The 22,293-nt window shown below is 32.4% G+C and overlaps 1 protein-coding gene across 1 annotated transcript; it reads right to left on the bottom strand.

Moving 5' to 3' along the window:
• Nucleotides 1-8,269: 8,269 nt before the first annotated feature.
• LOC131859938 (BON1-associated protein 2-like) lies at nucleotides 8,270-9,205 on the bottom strand. The gene has a single exon (XM_059214233.1). It carries the CDS (start codon nucleotides 9,053-9,055, stop codon nucleotides 8,417-8,419), a length of 639 nt encoding a protein of 212 aa, XP_059070216.1. The 5' UTR covers nucleotides 9,056-9,205; the 3' UTR covers nucleotides 8,270-8,416.
• Nucleotides 9,206-22,293: the final 13,088 nt, after the last annotated feature.

Below are 22,293 nucleotides of genomic sequence, written 5' to 3'. Positions count from 1 at the left end.
TTAATTCTGAGAAATCAAACAGACTGCTGAGTATAAATATGAGTGATGAAAAGTGGTCAAATTTGGAGGGTGGACGTCAAGGAAGTTGCAGACTGGGTGATTGTGCAGTTTCTTAGACAGAAGTTTCGCAGAGAGTACATCCTTTTTCTTAGAAGTTTCGTAGAGATACTTTCTTTTTCTTCTTTATCCGACGCGGTATGACTTCCGTACAAGAAAAGTGTTGATTCCGTCCACTGCTTTGCAAAGAGCACACGGTGTTCGAAAACAAAAAATATTCTCTATCGTAGCAAGTTCTGAGTTCAATCGGAGCACTTGCACCGTTGTTTTTAACAAAGTGGCATTTTTTGTTTGCGGTCTCATAATAATTTGATTGATTTTTTCTTTTAATTTATTTATTTATTAAAGAGATTCGAAGTTGGTAATAATCTGATTGTTAATTTAGCCAGTCTATGTATCTTATCATTAATCTATATAGAATATACTCTCTAAAAAAAAGAAAAAGTTTTGCAGTTAAAAGTATTAAAAATAGAATGTTACAATCATTAAAATCAAATCAAATCTAATATGAAATAATTAAGTTTATAAAAATAGAAATATGTCTTTATTTTCTCTTTCAACGATAAAAATAAAAAAACAAATGAAATCTAATATGAAATTAAATCTTCTAATAGAAACATGTCCCTATTGTTTTCTTTGTTTACTCTTGACTTTTTGTTTTCTTTGATGAATATGTTGTAGGTCACTCCTATCGACATAATTATAAAAGTTATTTTAAGACATATTTAAAAGGGTAGATGTGTGTACTAGTACTATGCTTTCTAGAAACTTTTTTTCGTGGATGGGGGCTTCCTAAAATTTTTTGTGGGTGTTGTGGATCAGGGCTTCCTAAAACAATTCACCAACCACAATATCCACTTCCTCACATTTATCGCATGTTGTCTACTCTTTCCCTTCTAGCCAACCACATTAACTACATACCCTTTCCTGTTTACTCAAGTGTCTTGGCACACAATTTCAATACATCTATCCATTGAGTGATTCACAACCTCGCACATCCCACTCACCCACATGCATCTTTGGAGTGTTTGTTGCCTTAGGCACTAATACATGTCTGATTCTATTATGTGAAGGTTTTGATAGGCACCAATACATTTTTGGCAGCACTCTATGTTCCTTGCAACACTCGGCAACGGTGTGTTGTTGGTTCACCATCGACTTCACCAGGTTGCTCTCCATTAAGATAAAGACATCAACTCTTTTCTTCAAGCTACCTTTAATGGTTTACTATTTTTTTTTAATACTTACCCATTCACTATCTTCTTGAATGCTTCCTCTAATAGCCTTTTTTTTTTTTTTTTTTCATGTTTTGCATGCATGATTTGATTGTCTATTGTTGCTGGGTTTACTAGGACCTCATCAAAGTAGTGTTTGGCCTAGGTGTGGTTTAATAACCTCACTAAGGCAACATCGTATTACCTATTTGTGGGTGCTTCTTTCATTTATGTTTTTTTTTTTTTTTTTTTTTGTCTTTGCTCTATAATCTATAATTTGAAGGCTCTATTGTTTTGTAGGTTCTTGTTTAATGAATGTGTCTACGATTTATCTGGTTTTGGGTACTCAAAAGTTTTTCTCTTTTATGGGTGCTTCTTTAATGAATATTTTCTGACATAGTCTACCTTTAAGTTGAGGTGCATTAGGTTTTTTACGAACACTAAAAAAATTGTGTTCATAAACACATTAAATTTTACCAGGAATTATAATATTTTGTTGGGGCATCATTATAACTTAACTTACAATTTTAAGACCATCTTTTGTTCAAATGTCTTATGGAAATGGGATTTGAAAGGTTTATTATTGATTAAGAATATAGTGATTTTGTTATTTTAATGCAAATTGGAAAAGGGTTTTCAAACACTTATGATTTTCAAATGAGAATATTGTTAGCATTTGCTTCTTTTTCTTTTGTTTTCTAGATTACAATTCATAATTTCTTTTTTGATTATGGATTACAACAATTTTTCTTATATAATTTTTTTGATTTTTTTGTGTATGATTAATTTTTTTGTTAATATTATTTGTATTATAAAAATATAGAATGTGAATTTTATTGTTATGTAATATTTGACATGTAACTAGGTAGAGAGGTGTGAGTTTTTTATATTATAGTATGAAACTTTATTTATAAATGAATGATTTGGAGTTATTTGAGAACAATTTACTTATTAGAAGAATTAATATATAAACTCAATATGTAGTAAATAATATTTAACTATTTTTTTATGAAGTGTTTATATTACAATATCATAAATATATTAAAATTATTTTATTTGGGAATCAACAAAGAAAAAATGAGAATTGCAACTTACTCTTTTAGAAGCTTAACTCTCTAAGAAATGAGGCCACCCTCAGTTTAAAGAAAAAAAACAAATATGCAATTTTAAAAAACAATAAAAAAATAAAAACTAAAATATGAATTGCATTGCCATTTCAAACAAAAAAAACAATAAATATACGATTTTTTAGCTTTTCTCAAAATTAAAATTAAAATATGAATTGCATTGTCATATAATATTTGGTACATAGTTTGGTTGATAGGTGCGAGACATAAAAAATTGAATGGAATATTTACCCAAACATATGATTGGAAGCTACTCACAAATGATTTAGTTGTTTAGAAAATTAATATAGCAGTAATTAAGACCTAAATTTAATGGTTGATCTTGCCTATCAAGTAAAATATTTGTGACAATTATTCATTTGAAGTTACCCTTTACCTTTTTTAATTTTTTAATTTTTATAATTGAATATTATATAAATTATATTTTTGAATATGCAAAAGAATAATTCTATAAAAAATTTGAGAGTCCATTTGAAATCATCCCTTTCATGTTATGCAATCTTTTGTAACTTTTTATTATTATTGTGTCTTAAGTAATAAAATATCAAAATATGATCATATGAGCATCAAAATTAAGACCTCCTTACAATAAACAAAACTAGAACATTATATTAATAAATAATTCAAAATTATCAATTTTTTAAAAAAATGATTTTATTAGGTTTATAAGTTTTACAAATTATAAAAATATTTTATTATATACATGTATTTGAATTTGTAGTTTAATTCATAAATTAAATTCTAAATTTTGAAATTACAATATTTTCTTTCATCCAATCATCTCATCCTTTTTCCATTATTTTATACATTTTGTTATACTCTTCTCTTTTTTGTTGAGTAGATTATCATCAGGTATTAAAATTTTATCATACCAAAATCTCCTAAGTTATTATAGGGTTGTCTGTTTGGGTATAATAAACATATATGTATGCATGCATGCATATGTATATATGTATGCATACATGTATGTATGTATGTGTATGAAATATTTAGATAACTCTTACTTATATTCTTAAATTCTTAACTAAATCGTTTGTATGTATCTATACATGTATTCTTAAACTTTGATTTAGTTAACTCTGACTTAGTCAAAATTGACATTAGACATGTTTATAAAATAAATTTTTAATTGCACCTTTACACATTGCAACAAAAGATACATTGCTTTTTATATTTTCCCTTAGATAGATTTGTGCTATATAGATTTAGCATATGCAGATGCAATTTTTTCACATGTATGTTCCTAATTGGTCCAACATATTCAATAGTTTCATGTTTGGATGGTTGATTGATCCTTCATTTTAATCATATCAATATTGTTGGTTTGTGTGGGAAAATCAATAGTTTTTACATTTTGCCATGCTTCAAATATTTTCAAATTAATAGATATATATCATAATCAGTATATATAGAACAATAAATTGCACAAATAATGCAAATTAATATAATACATATCATTTTCAATTGAAACTTTAGCCATATCTCTTGAGTGAAAGTATCACACTTTTAATTTCAAAATCTAGAGCATAATGCAAAAATGATGAATACGATGCGCGAGTAAAATTCTTTTGATAATATCTTTAAACAATAGTTATGTTCTTATTTGATAAAACAGGATAGGGCATGAAACCTTACATAAAAACCAATTGGCAAAAGAGAGGGATCTCACAAGTAGTGAGATGACCGAAAAAAATAAAAATATAGAGACTTTTCTGAGGACAACAAGCCTTTGACTAGAGCAGTGAATCGATGTAGACAATTACATCAAATCAAATAGAACTTGCAAGTTTCCCATAAGACCCTAAAACCTAAGACTAAAGCCACCTTAAGTTGGAAAGAAACAAAACCAAGAAAAGGGAAAGGAAAAAACTAGGTTTTGAAAGGAACCCTTGAACCTTCTACTTTTTAGATCACTTTGCACTGTTGGATGAACAACCAAAGAATGAACTAGAATGAAAATGACTAACAAATTTTGATAAATTCTGATATATTTCTTAATTTTTTAAAAATAGAATAAAATGTCTACATTAATTACTAATACAATGTAGATGGATCTATTAACACATACACATAGTCCTCTAGGTGTTGGGGTCAAAATGAACTATAACTCTAATAACACATTGAACTCACATGAGATGACTTTTATTGGCAAACATATTATATATGTAAACAAATGAAAAATCATTAAGTAATCTCAATGGAAATTTAATACATTGAATTTTATTTTTAAAATAGTACTTTCACTTTAGAAAGTAAATCTATCATAGTAATTTTAAATAATATTCCACTTTAGTGAGTATAATTATTTTATGTATTATCAATCATAAAGTTTAGTAAAGAATTCTTCACTAAATAGATATAAAGGCAAAACACCATACCATATATTTTGTACAAATTGTCATTAATTTCCCATAATTAATTATCATTGATTAAAAAGTTTGTCCAAACTGAATATAGATCCAAGCACATAGCTAGAGTAGATTGATTTTTTTCACACCATCATCTCATAATAGCTTAATTAAATGCTATCATTAGATATAAAGTTACTAATATTTTGTAATTCATGTATCACCGCCTAATGACTAAATTTGTAATGCCTTTATTTCTTAGAAGAATAGAACTCACCACTATGTAAAGGCTAATGTCTACCTTCTTCCATTTATTGTTTTTTTTTGGATTAGATATCATATAAACATTACATATCATCAGGAAAATATGAGTTCAGCAGTATCAAGGCACCAAGGGAAGGTGCATGCACAAAAAATATACAGTTAACGAGCACCTCCTCTATAGGAAGATGATTACATTAGATACACATATTTATAACAACAAAAACAAAAAAGACAATCTTAGAGAACTAGGTAAATAAGATTTCAAATTCTGTTGAAGAGTAGGCTCCTAGTGGGGGGATCCAAGCCACCCATCCCAATTTTCCATCTTGCCATACTTCCACTTGACCATCAAGTATATCCTGTTTATGGGGGTGCGAGGTGCGCTCATGGATTAGATCAGCCTCCTCCCGAGTGATCTCCATGTGTAAGTGCCTACGCTCCATTTGCCTCATGAAGGCCATTAGTGCTTGCCCAAATGCGGCCTTGCTCAGTTCATCCCTCTCCCAAGTGAAACCATGAGATAACTCTCAGATGTACACAGTGGTAGCTCCTTCTTTTATCCATCTGTCAAATTTGTCTAAATCCAGCTTAATTACAACAGTGACCCGTATAGAGATAGTGTAAAAAATGAGTCTCCTAAAAGACTCGGTGAGGTGCCTGGTGCTTCTATTAAAGACATCATCATTATGATACTTCCAAATGAGCCAAAGAACCTTTAAAGAAAATAAAGACCAAAAGATATTTGCAGTTTTCCTACAACCCTTAATATAGCCTAGAATAACATCTATGTTTTCAACAAAACTAGATTCCAGATTAAGGTCGAACAATCTCCATATTTCTTTTGCAAAATGACATTCAAAAAATATATGTTTCACAGTTTCAGGTACTCTACATATGTTGCGGTTTAAGCAGTTACCCTCCTTATCTTTTATGGGGAGTTTATTTAACAGGAGGCGCCAGCCAAAGAACTTTTTTTTTGGTTCATTTTGGGCCATCCAGAACTTACCCAACCTATCTTTCCAGTCCTTTGGTTCCCAGTTTAGACCCCAACAACTGTTAAGGTGCAAAAATATGGTATCAACCTCGGTAAGTGAAGAATATATGCATTTGGCTTTAAGGGCGGGGAGAGGTGTGCCATCGGCCTAGCAAAGTGTAGAGAGGGGGGTGAGAGCGGGGAATAACAGAAGATAAAGCCATTTTAAGGATGTTATAGGTCTTGCTCTGGGATGTCGGGACAGAGAAGGTAAGTTTCAGCTCCCCCCATGATCTCAATTGGCCATTCTCAAATATATGTTCAAAATATTTAATACCCATATTGTTCCATTTCAGTGCAGAGCATCCTTGGAGAGTGGGTAAAGGTTTCCAATTATGAAATAGATTCAACCATATTGATCTGTTATTGGCAATATGCCCTTGTACAGTGCCATTCACTTTGATGTGTACCAAGTGCTTCAGTTGTTCCCAAGCTTTCCATAGGGACTTAAAGATCTCAAAAGCGGTTGGGGATACCTCTACCTGTCCAAGAAGAAGGTCAAGAATGGGGAGATCCTTCCATTTCCTGGCTTTCTTAGGGATCGAGGATGCAATATTATTTCTTAATAGAATTTTCCATGGCTCATCCCCTTCCATGGCCTTAAGAATCCACTTGGAGGTGAGGACAATGCCCTATAGTTTGAGGTCTTTCAACCCCATCCGGCCAGATAGCTTATGCATAGTGCACCACTCCCATTTCACTGCATGCTGCTTCCTAGCACCCTTTCCATCTGACCATAGGAATTCCCTAATCCATTTTTGGATATGATTGAATTGGTAGTTTCTAAAGAGCCAAGCAGAGGAGAAATAGATATTATATGATGCCAATATCTTTTGACAGACCTGAAATCTTCCAGCCAATGATAGAAAGTTCCTGTTCCATTTAGAGAGCTTCTTCTCTATCTTATTCCTTACCCATTCCCACATTTCTTTTAAATTTGGAAGGATAGAGAAAGGGATACGTAGGTATTTTACAATCTGGGTAGGGCCCAGCCAATTGAGAGAGAGTTTTGAAAACCAGTTCGGGGGGTTGTCATCCCAACCAAGGAGATTGGATTTGTGCATAGCTATCTTACTGCCAGAGGCTAGGCAAAATATATCTATATTTTTCAGCAGAGCAGTAAGGTTTTCTTCCTCGAGTTTAATTAAAATTGCAGTATCGTTAGCAAATTGGACATTATAGATTTCCTTTTTGTTAGGTAAGGATATGCCCCTAACAGGAGGAGTGATAGAGGAGTCTTTAAGTAAGTAGAACATTGCATCAACAACTAGAACAAATAGGGTTGGAGCTAAAGGACATCCTTGCCTGATAGATCTAGTTAGTGTAAAGTTGGAAGACCTTATCCCATTTACTTCAATAGAGGCATTGGCATCACATAATAGTGTTTTGACCAATTTACAAAATCCAGGGGGGAATCCTAATGATTGAAGCATCTGAATGATATATTCCCATTCTATTCTATCATAAGTTTTCTCAAAGTCTATAAGTAACATAGCTCCATTTTGCCCTGATTCCTTTGCCCAATGGAGTGATTCCCAACAGGTGATTAGGTTTTCTAGTAGATACCGTCCTTTGACAAACCCTGTTTGAGTAGTACTGATAATCTTAGGTAAGATTTTCTCCAATTTGCATGTAGTCAATTTCGCTAAGATTTTATATGACACATTCAACAGTGTAATAGGTCTCCAGTTTTTAATTAGGGTTCTGTCACCCTCTTTAGGAATAAGCTTGATTAGACCTTGGTTAATGTTTGTTCCCAGGGATCCAATGTGAATAGCCTCAGTATATAGAGAGTGATTCTTTCATTTATTGTTGAGATAAAGACACTATACCATAGTACTTAGAATACAAAACTAGACACATTCTAATTAAAAAATGTTTAAAGAGATTCTACTTGTTTACATGAGAAATGAACCAGGATGATGACACGACTATAAAAATTCATCCAAAACTAGAGTAAATTCTAATAAATTCTGATACATTTCTTAAGAGTTTTTAAATAGATTAAAATTTAAATGGACTAGGATGATGACCAAAAACTAGAGTAAATTCTAATAAATTCTGATACATTTTTAAAGATTTTTAAAATAGATTAAAATATCTGAATTAATTAGAAAAGTTTTAAAATAGATTAAAATATCTGAAGTAATTAGAAAAGTTTTAAAATAGATTAAAATATCTGAAGTAATTAGAAAACCAATAATAAAATTTCATCTGAACAAATTATGCACAGCTGTGGAACTTGATAGCCCCCACTCTTTTTAGTAGTACAGTTGTCTTGTAACCTGAATAACGCGTTTACAAAGGAGAATTTGTAGGTGCAATAGGGCGATTACAGAGTATTGAATGAGTCATAGATATGATATGATACAGCTAATATTGTGGCGGTGGATAAAAGGAGGGAGGAGCAGATAAGTATGGAGATGAGTGACTCTGACTCTGAGGGTAACCCATACACGTCGATGGCACCCCATTCACTGCTGTATTTTGCTGCAACTGATGACGCCCAGGTGCCGACATTCCGTTTGAGAAAGGATGACTGTTTTGATAACTTCCTTGGCCTGGAAACTTTGAAATGGAAGGATTAAACATTTGAGGGCGGTTAGGCTGTGTCAAAATCCGCAGAGAGAGATCGATGGTACCACTGCGCTTTCCATTCTTTGTCCTCAATCGATAGCTCAGGTAATGTAAACCGTTGGGTGCTCCGTAACCCAATGTTATGTCGGACAACGGCACTTTGCTCCTTCCCACTACTCGCTTTCCAAAGCTTGTCTTGCAATAGATTTGAATGTTTAGAGAACAAGCATGCAATCCACTGCTAATCCTCAGCTGCAGCTTCTCATTCCAAACAGGATTACACCCATCATCTTTGTTAATCCGCGTAGATGCACTCGAATTAACGTCGTCGTTACTGCATACAACTGCATAAGTGCGCATTCTTCCCCCCAACTTTCTTACGTTTTTCAGACCATCCGCAGATATAATTGTGACCTCCAGCGCTGCTGCGTCCATCGAGTGGAGAGGCTACGACGACGACAACAATTTTCAATTGTGGCTTAAACCTTAATTTGCGTTTCTTCTCTTCGAAGAAAACTATTCAATTTCCTCAACCCTCCTAGCACTCTTAATTTGCTTTTCTCTTCTTTTGAGAAAACTATGTGTTGATCAACAGAATTTGCAATTTTACTTCCACAGGCTGGACTATATATCAGGCCATTGGCCGCGTACCGACCGTTTTGGAGTCTAAGAGAAAAATGTGACCATTCAAATTTAAAGTCTGGAAGAAGTAACGTCGCACATTCAGGATGATTCCAGAATACGTACTCCGAAAGAACTCGTCATGTATTGTATTCCTTAAATAAACTTTCTTTAGCTCTAATGGACTGGGCGGTTTGCATGTGTAGTTATCAAAAGAAAAAGTCATCATTAGTGGGTAATTGTTCGCTGTTTAAAAGCAATTAATAATAAATGCCTGAATCTTCCTCTTGGAGTACCACACTTGCAGGCTAAGAAAGATGGGTTTCCTAGAAAGATAGGATATTAAAAAGGCAAGAGGTATTCTGTTAGGCACACATTTCTGTTACACTAAACTGGTAAGAGATGGTGGAAGAGGTCATTGAACACGCGTGGTTTGGCTTTCCTTTGTCTTTGTAAGTTTTTGGTGGACGTTACAACTGCCAACTAAATTCACCCGTTGTGGGATGACAGAATTTGTGGAGAGGATGTACATGCAGTTATATTACTATTAGTATATCTATATTTAAAAAATATAGATAAATTATGTGGAGAGATATTTTTAATAGAAAGGAATCTGACGATTGCAGCAATATTATTAGTATATAAGAGTTTCAAAAATATAGATAATAATAGAGTTGCTTAGTATGTAACAGCATTATTGATTGTTCCCTTTTGAATATTATGACACTCTTCTACTATCATTTGAATGTAACGGTTTCATATAGTTGGAAACAAGTGGGGAGGGTTTATTTTATTTGGAGTAATAAAATAACACCTTCACAAAAACCAAAAGATGGCATATTTCATGTATTTACTCGTCATTTGCATGTCAAATTGTTTCAAAATTGAATTTTTATTTACGAACATTTTGATGTCATTGTAGATGCCTCTCAACATAATAAATACAATAATAAAGTATCGTTTCACATCACAATGGTCGAAATGCATTTCTGTATTGTGAACGACTGTTTATAATCCGTTGGGCCGTTTCAATCCACTACGAAGGCATTTACAACAAAAATAGGGAGTTTTTGGGCTTTTCCCTAGCCATTGTGCCCTTTTAGGCTTTTGCTTACTACCTCGCCCAGTTAACATTTAGGATTTTTGCAGATGAATTTAATACATTTGAATTAAAAGAGGATACGCATGCTTTTCAGTGGATAGTGCTTGACATGCACAGGTTTTCATTCTCTAGTTAAAAGAGAAATTCATTTATGTAAAGTCTGCTTAACCACTTGTTTGAATCAAAAAGTTTCTTTTATATTTTGATTTTCATAATTTTTTTTTCTAAAATTCATTGTTCTTTTTGTATGTAAAATGATTATGTAATTAATATTAATTTTAAATTGATAATCATTTTATTTGAATTAAAAATTTTAATTTAAAAAAAATTAATGATATTATTATTATACTTATAAATGTACAACCTTTTCAAATTTCATTTCTCATTGTGTAGTAATTGTCACATTTCAGTTTCTAAGAACATAGACATGTAGAGATTGGGAGTTAGTGCGATATTTTTACAACCCTCTTTATGATACTATTAATGTTTTCTTACATGCATATTAATTTTCTGGTGAAAATACAAATAGATGTAGAATTGCACTAGTTAGTTGTTTCAAATGAATTTTCATGCAACGAATGTTTAACTCTAATGACAAATGAGTATGATTAATGCTTTGATGTTCATTGTATTGGAAATGGTTACATGTTATGACCTAACTACAGTCATGGTTCTAGGTTGGCTATAGGGCCTACCACCCCACCCTTCGAGAAGAGAGGGAGAGCATCACTGGAAAGAGGGTTACAAGCGCAAGAACATGCCGAGTTATGATTTGAGTCTTTGCATTTAATCACGATGTTTAAGTTATTTTTGGGTAAAGGTTTGGTTGATTTCCTTGTACCTTGCCAGGTAAGTGTTGGTGATTTAAGTTGACCCAAGCATTAAGACCTAGACCTAGTGTTTGTTAGTTTATTTTATGCCTAGATTGTCACCCTCTAGGTCTTATATTATTATTATTTGTAAGGTGTTGGAATTAGGACTTCACCAACTAGATTAATAAAGCCACTAATTTCACATGTGACCAACCTTACATTAAGGAGGGAATTGAATTTGATCGATCCAATACTAAAAGGGCTAAATGCATATCAAATTAATCATCCTTGTTTGAGTTAAAACTGAATTTGAATTAGGGTTAAATTGCAATGCTAGATCTAGGACAAACAATGAGAAATTGACATAAAATAACATTAACAAAATGTTCCAAATATCATGTAGAGCTTTAAACCTAGATCCGAGGATGGAAAATAGATCAGAACTTGGGACAAAATGTTTAGGCATAATTGTCGGGACCAGGGGAGCAAGTCATCCTGGTCCTCTATATATCGGGGGTAGACTAACTTGATGTTTTTCGGATCAGGATGACACATAAAATCCACTATGAGAAGATTGTCAAAAGTCCTTGGGACCGAGGGGAGCTGATGATCATGGTCCTCTACTTTTCATGCTTTCATAAAATGAGTCTTATTTTCGTCATCTACTTTGTTAGATTTCTCGCTCATAGCTCTTGAGATAATTCTCGTTGATTGAAGTTGATGATGCAATTCTCTTTAAATGTGATCACAAGTGTTGTTACAATAAAATGACAACACTTAGAAAACTCAAACACAAACATACGCTTGCATGAAAGTTGATGTGATTTGTTCCATGATGCTTAAAGGATATGGTGGTATGAAATGCTACCTTGAATGCTTGAGAAAGCTTGATGATGGTTGCTTGGATGCATAAATGTTATGCTATGAAAGTGATATCAAAATGAATTGATAGGATGTCTTTATATAGGCTTCCTTATGTAAATTATTGATTAAGCTGACCTCCAATGGTCACATTAAGGCATAGGGACCAAAACTCATTGGGTAGGGAAAATGCCCTGACCTATTTGAAATAGGACTTGTTTAAGGAGGACCAAGGCACCTAGGGTGCCCTAGTTTAGACAGGGGCACCCCAAGCACCCTTGTCCTCCCAACATAGGGTAAACAAGCAGACAAATAGGAAGACATAGTCCTAGGATGGGGTCCACTCAGCCATGCAACCAAGTGACATCAAATTTGGAGTAAAAAGGGTCAAAAGAAACATAGAGGAGAACTAGGATGGGAAATGCTAGATTAGGGACAAAAAAGGTGGTGTATATTATACAATGTTACAATTTACAACGCTAAATTATTTAAATTTAATTTATCAATATTGTAATTGTTCATCTTACTCCATCAATATGAATGTAAGTAGATATATAGCTACGTACTATGTATGTACATATACTTGTACACACACTAGGAATTATAAATGTAAGTATATGTATGTACATACATACATACATACATACATACATACATACATACATACATACATACATACATACATTGGAATTAATATAGTAAGAAAAAAGATGATTTTAAAATTAATTATTGATGGAAATAATTTCTTATGATAATAGAGATAAACTAAATGACATAACAAATGACTAAAAAAATCAATTAGTTGATGGAACAACTCCTGATTTTCCTTCCTCCCATCAACACTTCATGAAATAATGTTTGAGACTCATTAAATTTAATGAGTCATCGCATCACTTGTGAATAAGATACATGTTTTATGTCAAGCTCATAAACAATTCAACCATTATTATCAAATTTGAAGTTTAAATGTTAAATAATCTATTGCTAATTGTTGGTGTATGCATTTATGTTGTATAAATATTCTTAAGTTTACTTTGGAATCAACATTATTCTAGATGCATACATCTGTATATTCACTAATTAAATTAGGTATATATATATTTTTTGCCAAAATGGTTAAATACCTACTCTTCTTCCTGATTGGGGCATTTTGTCCTCGTCACTTGTATTCTTTTCTCCCATATTCTACTTTATAAGCACAAGGTTTATATAGTGTAACATATCTCATACACATCAATCCGTTTGTTCATTAACAGGTGAAATAGCTTCTTGTGGTTGCATCTCATTGTTTGGTGGAGGTTTTGTTTTGGCTTGCAACACCTAACACACCTTGTCAAAATTTTGGTTGGAATTGTAAGAGATGTCATGTCCTAGGAGTTATTGGTATGCATGTAGATGAAATCTTAGAGTATATTGTTGGTTTTGAGTGTCCTCATGCTCTTTGGACTATAATTTCAGAGTTATATGGTGATCATGATTCTAAGCTATTCTTAAATGATCCCTTTTTAGATTGTAGTATGCCTAGATTCATCCTTTAGAGAAGATACCTTTCATAACCCTAAACTTCACTCACTATTTTAAACATTTTTTTAAAGTTGAATTGTAATGTGTGATGCATAAAAATGGAACCAATTAGCTAAGACCTAATCCCACTCTCATGTGCACATTGGAATACGAAAGAGCCTAGGGAGATGATTCACTTTGACCACTTCTTGTGAGTGAGAGAGAGAGGTCAAGGAATATTTTTAGGGTTTCTATTCCTTTGCTGCAAATGAGGAGGGGTGAACCCACAATAGTGGGATACACTTTTTTGCCAACTTTGACACTGCAATATTCATTTTCAGAAAAAAAAAAACTTTAGATTCAGACACCTATTACTTCTAAACCATAAGGAATTTGTAGATGATGTGAACTGGTGATTTGTGTCATTTTGTATATAGATTCTAAAAATATTTTTTGATAATTTTTGGAATCAATTTGTTTCCCATTTTCTATCTCCCTCGAAAACTAGTTTTTTTTCAAAATACAACATTTTTAAAGAGTGACTCTCTCTGTATAGCATATATATATATTTTTTCTATAATAGATATGGATGTTATTCTTTAGAATTTGGTTTTGTAACATCCATATCTAGTGTTTGCAATTGGTTTTGTAACATTATCTTCAATATTTTATATTTTATTAAGATTTGAAGTTGAGTTAACTGTAATTTTGACATATGTCCATTTGATATTACATAACTTGTTGTATATGTAACGTAAATCAATTTTATTTTATTTTGTTGGAAAGAGGACTTCAATACCTAGTGCATAAATATTTTTCAATTTTTTTTGGGTGATGTTTACTATTTTTCCATAAGCATTGAACAAGGAAGTTCATGTTCGCTGAAAACCCTACATTCATAAGAAATAAAATAAAAATGTATTAAAGAAATTAAATATATTACAAATTTTACAATTTGGAAAGCTTATAATAAGGGATAAATACTTAAAAAACAAAACTTCTAAATGAATTCATTTGACCCCCGAAAAGCTAATGTAAAATTGGTTTTTTAGCAGCATTTGATAGATGCAAAGGAGACTCCATTGCAAGTATGACTTAGAAGTAGAGAGGTTCTATCCAATAAATTTTGATCTAACTTTCTTCAATTAATTACTTCAAATGGGACCTCATAAAGCTTAAATCATATTTTCTTAAAAATGAATGATTTCAGCAAAAATCAGGATGTACGAAAAAGTGGGAACCAACATTGTGATTTCAGCTAGAGGAGATGTACAAAATATGATGCAATGATCAACTATGCTAGTAGATGAACAAGGAAGCACATATAAACTAAAAATGCAGAAAATGACTAAACTGAAACTAAGAAACTGAGCACAAAGAAGGAAGGGGTATTTTGATGTGTACTCGACACTGAAATTAGGGGCTGATTGAGTAGGATAAGGGTTCCAAACCTTGGTCCATGACATCATGGAGGGTTGAACTTTTGGATTTTGGATTCTAAGAGTCAGAAATGTTGATCTGCCAATAAATGATGCAAAACAGGGAGGTCCAGGGTGCCACACCCTAGTCCTGGTCTAGGACGCCATGCCATGGTTCCTAGAAATTGGGATCTTGCTTTGAGACCAAGTTTGCACCTGTGTGTTTCGTCGGTCCCAAAATTATGTGGGATTTCTATACCTACACCTGCAACTTGAAAAATGGTGTCTAGGTGGCTATATAGAGTTTTGCCTTACTCAAACCCCTTGTTTTGGTGATTTCCACCTCCACAAATAGCTAATAATGTATTGAAAATGTGTATGTAAGAATCTTGTGTGTATGTAAGAATCTTGTGTGTATGCAAGATGCTAAATGAACAATAAAGTAGATCTAGAGTTCTACCCTACACTTTGGAGAGTAAACCCTAAATGATTGTTAATGTAAATGTGAATGCTTCAAATCACAAATGCAATAATGGATCTAAAGCATGATTGTGAATCTAAAAATGAATGTTATGAAGCTCACACAAAGACATGAAAATAACATGCAACCATACCAAATCCTAAGGGAGAGGTACAAGCTAATCAACAGTCAATGATCTCCTATTATTCTTCAATGTCTTAATAAATGCTTGATGAATTCTTGACTTTCTGATTGTAGACTCCACATAACCTATACTTTCACTTCATAAGAGGCTCCTTCAATTGCTTGTAGATGGATCCCTCAAATGAGGAAGGGAAAGGCTATATGTATGAAACACTAACTTTTTTTTAAGTCATAGGCCGACCTAGAAATGATTTATTTTGCCGATTTATTATATTTAAACATTAAAATACTGCCAAAACATGCTCCCAAAATTTGGGGCGAAAAAGTCAGGACCAATGCCTGATCTGACCAACTTTTTACCGAATTTTCGGAGAAGCAAGATATTGTGATTTTAGAGACAATTCTAAGAGTATGTGGAAATTCGAGAAATCTAGATATGCAAAATTGGGCCTTGAAGGTCAAAATAGGACATAATTAGGGCTTTTGATGAATTAATTAATTGGAGAAATAAAATAAAAAGGGGCACACTTAGGGCTAAGAGCCTGATTTTATGATATCTAGAGTGATAAAAGAAGACTTTAGATTAAATTAAATTAATTAATTAAATGCTTACAAAGAATTTGAAATGCAAGATGCAAACACACTAAGGTGGGTGCTAACGTAAGCATGAGATTGTACTACCCAATTAGGGTGTACAATTTACGAAGCTACAGAATGATTAGGAATGGATTTCTTTAGAAATACTAAAGTAAATTATTTTCTTGATAAAAAGTTATGTTTAAAACTAAATGTTAAAATATTTATTTTAACTATGATGTTTCAAAATAGAATGTTTTCTTTAGATATATGAAATAAAAATAAATTTAGAACAATAATAGATTGTATATATTTTATACATATAAAAAAATGCTTTTATGGAAAATATATATATATATATATATATATATATATATATATATATATATATATATATATATATATATATATATATATATATATATCTTTTTATAATTTATAAACTAAATGTCTTATTTAAAATGATTTATTTTATTATAAAGTAATAATAAAAGGAATAATCATGCATGAAATGCAGTAAGGGAATAATCACGCATAAAATGCATGAAGGAAATAATCATAAAATGCATCAAGGGAATCATGTGTGAAATGCATGAAGAGAATAACCATGAAATGCATGAAAGGAATTATCATAAAATGCATGAAGGGAATAATTATGACATGCATGAAGGTAGGATTTATTATTTAAAAGGGGGAGTTTTCCAAATCATGGGAGGAGATAACATTTCATTATTTATGCAACATTATTTTACCAACAAAAAAACAACCAAATTTTGGAGAGAAAAGGTCTCTTCTTGCTTGCTTTTTGGATTTTGAAGAATGGATTGGTTTGTGGGTGGATTTGAATGGGGTTTGTTGCACTGGAGTAGGAATTGGGAGGTCTTCAATTGTGACAGTTAATGATGAACAACTCATTTAGACTTTAAGGTAGGGGACAAAGATTAATGCATCATTTCAAGGGAAAATTATAATATCATGATTCATGATCTTGGACATTATCATATATAATTGGATATATTTATCTTATCAAGTAGTTTTCTATTATTGACCCATGAGGAGTTGGGAATGAATTTGAATCTTGCATGGTCTCAAGTTATTTCGTAATGATTAATGCTTACCTATGGTTTTATATGCTTATACATGCTTCCTCAAGCTTTTATGCTCTCTATATCTCTCTCATCCATGTTTGGAATATGAATGTGGCAATGTGTTGGATGATTAAACTTAAAGAAGAATGTAAAATTGGCATGCTAGAGTTGGTTTGATATTATTTTAAATGTTTGACTTATATTGATTTGGATGATTGATCCATGTCTTCTTGGGTACCCAAGGAATTGATGTTTATGTTGTGAGTAATTGAGAGAAATGCAAAATGAAAGTGATGTGATTGATCCATGTGTGTAATCATGTGATTGCATTTGATCTCTTAGCATATGCTTACTAATTGAATCAACATGTTTTGCACTCTCTTCCATATCATAGTTTTGGTACATTAGTATCTTAGAATGTAGATACACTATGTCACACAAGATTCCATCACCTTGCTAGTTTCGAGTTTTTAGACAACCTCATGTAGGTTGGGCAGTTCTTTGTGTCATGAAGAAGTCTAGGAAAGCATAATTGCTTCGTGGTTTGGCGGAAAATCACTCTGACAATGTTCTCGCTCGTGGTGTGCTCGAGGGAGATAGATGTTGGAATCTCCTATAAGGATTACCATCAGCTATATACATTATGTATTATTTTAATCAATCATATTAATGAAATAATTCCCTTATGTTTGCCTATTTTTTGGCTCATGTACTTTGACAATACGTCAAAACAGAATTTTCTCTATCTTAATATATGTTGGAGCAAGTTGTGTTAATGTCTTCTTAATTATGTATGAGATTAAGTGTAATTATGTAATTTAATGTTTTAAATAAATGGAGGTCCTTACAATACCCTATGATTATGATACTAGTATGAAATTCTCTACTTTGGAGCATTTTGAGACTTCAGATGCAGTTGAGGTTTATGTTGGCTTTGGCATGTTTGTTATTGATGTCAAAAGGTGTTGTATTAGAGTGATGTTGTGAGATGCTCAACATGTCTTCACTGGTTACTATCTTATCAGGATGTTAAGTCTTGGGCAATTTTGGTGTGTTTCAATGTTGATGCTATTGAGGACTTCCAGAGAATCCTTTGAGTTGTAAAGTTATGTTTGAGACAACAGAGTCACTAAAGTTTGAGGCATTTGATATTGATATGTTTGTACTGGAAAGAGGATCATTGGATGGTTGCCAATTATTTCTCGGTGTGTTTTCCCTTGAAGACACAATATGTTTATGATGAAGTTGCATTGGTTGATACCACCAAGATGTTGACATTTCATTGGATTTCAAGTGATTACTATGTAATAAGATTTTATTGATATATATGTTATCTACAAAAGGGTTAATGGTTGTCAATATACATTAGATACACCACTGATATGATCATCTTGATGTTATAATGTATATGGAGCAATTGGAGTTTGTATCAATGATCTTGTATTGCAAATCTCTTATTTTGTCAATAATGTGATAGGAAGGTTATTGATAATTATAAATAGCGTGGTTATAAATGTTGATATCATTTAACATTTTGATGGTCTTCATTTTCTTTTGTGTTTGGTGATATATATATATATATATATATATATATATATATATATATATATATATATGTGGGTATAGTCGATCAACTATTCTTAGCAGAAGCTAAATAGACAAGCCGTTGATTAGTTTTAAACTACATCAATTAATTGTTTTCGACAAAAGTTGATGGATCTGTTGTTGATTCAGTTATAGTTAAGACATTTATTTTTATCAGTATAACTAAGGAGATAGTAATATAAAACACAAGAAAGCATATTACTAATCATGATGACGTGCTGACAAACAATTTGCAGTAAATGCATACATTCATATGCCATATAGAAGTAGTCTTTTGTAGAGATAATAACAGGGTATAAAAGACACTTTTATTGATTAAAACATGTTGACAGAAGGAATGACCTCTATTGTCCTATGTTGGAAATGACAAGAACTAGTATCTACTAGTTTGGTAAAGTTTGAATGCTCACTTTATTCATTTTAAGACTTGATAAAATAATTCAGAGGATATTTATATGTTTCAAGGGCTTTGAAGTCTTGACAAGAATCAATATAGAGAGTTTGGTGTTTTTATTTCTAATGTGAATTGTTTCATATGGAAAACAGAGTTGTCCTTTTTATACATTTAATTTCGTTTTCCTCTTGATTGGAGTTGGTGCTCCTAGTTCATATAAAAGTTGGAGTTGGTGCTCCCATTGTCAGTGAGACATATTGTAATCAATGAGATTCTAGTCAGTAAGATCTTAATCAGATTCATTTGCATAGTGGTTTTTTACCCTTCAAGGGTTTTCCATTGAAACACTTGTGTTATGTGCCTTGTCTCTTACATTCATTTGTTGTGTTGTTTAAATTCAAGCTAATATTGATGATAATGGTTGTAAAGCAATGCACTACCATGGAACTTGATATCATTTTATTTTGAATATCGTCTCAATAAACTTAGTGAAATTTTATCGTGCATTGATTTGTGCCCCCCCTCTCTCTGCCCAAAGTATTCCAACAATTGGTATCAGAGCATTCAAGTTCCTTGTTTTGGTCTAATAGCCTTAGGTTGATCCTGGTAGGAATACTTTTGTAATGGCTCAAGAAGATTCTTCTATTGTAAGAGCACCCCTGTTTCATGGGACTGATTATGCCTTTTGGAAGATAAGAATGCAAACTTATCTAATTTCTTTAGGTGTGGAAGTGTGGAGTACAATTGTACATGGCTATACTATTCCTGAAACAATACCCACTAATGTAGATGGAAAAAGACAATATGAAATTGATGCCATAGCAAAGAATGCAATTTTGTGTGGGTTGATCAAAGATTTCTTTGTGAAAGTGATGCATTGTTCATCTGCACAAGAAGTTTGGAATAAGATGAACAATATTTAATATGGAAATGATAAAGTAAATCAAGCCAAGATACAAACCCTCAAAGAAAAGTTTGAAGGGTTAAAGATGAATGAAGATGAAAAGATAGCTGATTATCTTTTTAGAGTTGATGAAATAGTTAATGGCATTCGTGGTCTTGGAGAAAAGGTAGAAGATAAAGATATTGTTATAAATATTCTTAGATCTTTACCTGCAAAGTATGATTCTAATATTACAGCAATTGAAGAGGCTAGAAATCTTGATAGTTTCACATTAGATGATTTACATGGCACCCTTACTATTTATGAAATGAGAATATGTAAGGAAGATTGTACCAGCAAAGAGGAAACCTTCCAAGCTGAGAAAGAGGACAAAAAGATTAAATCAGATTTAGATGATGATATACAAGAGTCTAATTTTTTTTCAGGAAATTACAAAAGGGATCAAGAAAATACAAAGGGAATCTTCCATTAAACTGTTTCAATTGTGGCTGAATAGGACATTATGTTGCAAAATATCTCTATGATGAACCAAATGAAGACAAAGATAAGTTTGAAAGACAAACCAAAAAGAAGACCTTCAATCCAAGGAAGAAGTTTTCATATAAAAAGAAGAAGAGTCTCTATGTTAGAGACATAGATGTATCATATAGTCACGCTTTTGAAGATTTTGTTGGTGAAGAAGGGGAAACTTTTCTATGGCATTGGATTGTTCAAATGCTAATCCACAAGATTCACCGAATGAGGATAGTGATCTTGAAATTGTTGATGTAGATCTTGAAGGTGAACCCTTATGTGAACTCAAGGAGATAAGGATTCTAAAAAAGGAAGTTAGTAAACAAGAAGCCCAAGTCAAAGAATCAAACCAAATGATCGTTTCTTTAAAGGATCAACTTGAGAAAGGGAAGAAAGTTGAAGAAAGCATCAAGAATGAATTAGCCATCAAGGTTGAAGAGTGTCATAAACTAAAGGCTGAAATAATAGAAATAAGAAATAAGCTAGAAATGTGTGATAGCACTAACAAACTAGATGATATTTTGGGTAAACAAAAGAGGTTTAATGACAATACTGGTTTAGGATTTGAAATTGGTCAAAGTTCTAGTTCCAATGACAATAAACACTTATTTCTTTGCAGAAAAATACCCCTATCTTCAGGAATATCAAGATGTCTTTCCTAAAGAGTTACTGGGGCTACCTCCTAAAAGAGTGTTTGAATTTTAAATAGATCTAGTTCTAGGAGAAAAACTATTATCCAAATCTCTTTATTATGTCATAATGATAGAACTAATGAAATTAAAAGAACAAATTTTGGAGTTATAGATTGAGGGTTTGATAAGACCTGGTGTGTTACCATGGGGAGCACCTGTGACCTTTGTGAAAAGGAAACATATTACCTTGCATTATGCATTGACTATATCATATGCTTAATAAGGTAACAATAAGAAACAAGTACCCTTTGCCACGTATTGCCGATTTGTTTGATCAAATGCGAGGGTTCGTAGTTTTAAAAGATTGATTTGTGGCCAGGTTATCATCAGTTAAGGCTAAAGGATGATGACATCCATAAGATAGCCTCCAAGACAAGATATGGGCACACTATGAGTTTACACTATTACCTTTTGGGCTTATAAATGCCTGGATATATTTATGAATCTAATGAATAGTGGCTTCCAAGACTCTTTAGAGAAGTTTGTCTTAGTGTTCCTAGACAATATCCTTTTATACTCCAAGAATGAGGAAGAATATTATCAACATCTTTAGATGGTTCTTCAATGCTTATGAGAATATAAGCCTTATGGGAAATTGTCAAAGTGTATATTCTTCCAGAAGGAGGTTCAGTATCTAGGTCATATTATTTCTACTAGTAGAATAGCAGTGGATCCAACCAAGATCAAGACTATACTTGAATGGCGAACCCCTAGAAATGTACATGAAGTGTGAAGCTTTATGAGATTGGTGGGTTATTGTAGGAAGTTTGTGTTGAACTTCTCAAAGATAGCCAACCCCATTACCTCTTTCTAGAGGAAAGGGAAGATAATAGAATGGATAGAAAAGTATGAGCAAGGTAGAAAGGGAAAAAGAATGGGAGCATGCTATGGAAGAAGAATATAATGCATCGATAAGGATCTAAACTTGGGAACTTGTGTCTCTACCATAGGGTAAGACTATCATATTGCATGAATGGTTT

This window comes from Cryptomeria japonica, chromosome 11, assembly GCF_030272615.1.
Source record: "Cryptomeria japonica chromosome 11, Sugi_1.0, whole genome shotgun sequence".
NCBI classification, from domain to species: Eukaryota; Viridiplantae; Streptophyta; class Pinopsida; order Cupressales; family Cupressaceae; genus Cryptomeria; species Cryptomeria japonica.
This window is presented reverse-complemented; position numbering and strand designations above follow the sequence as displayed.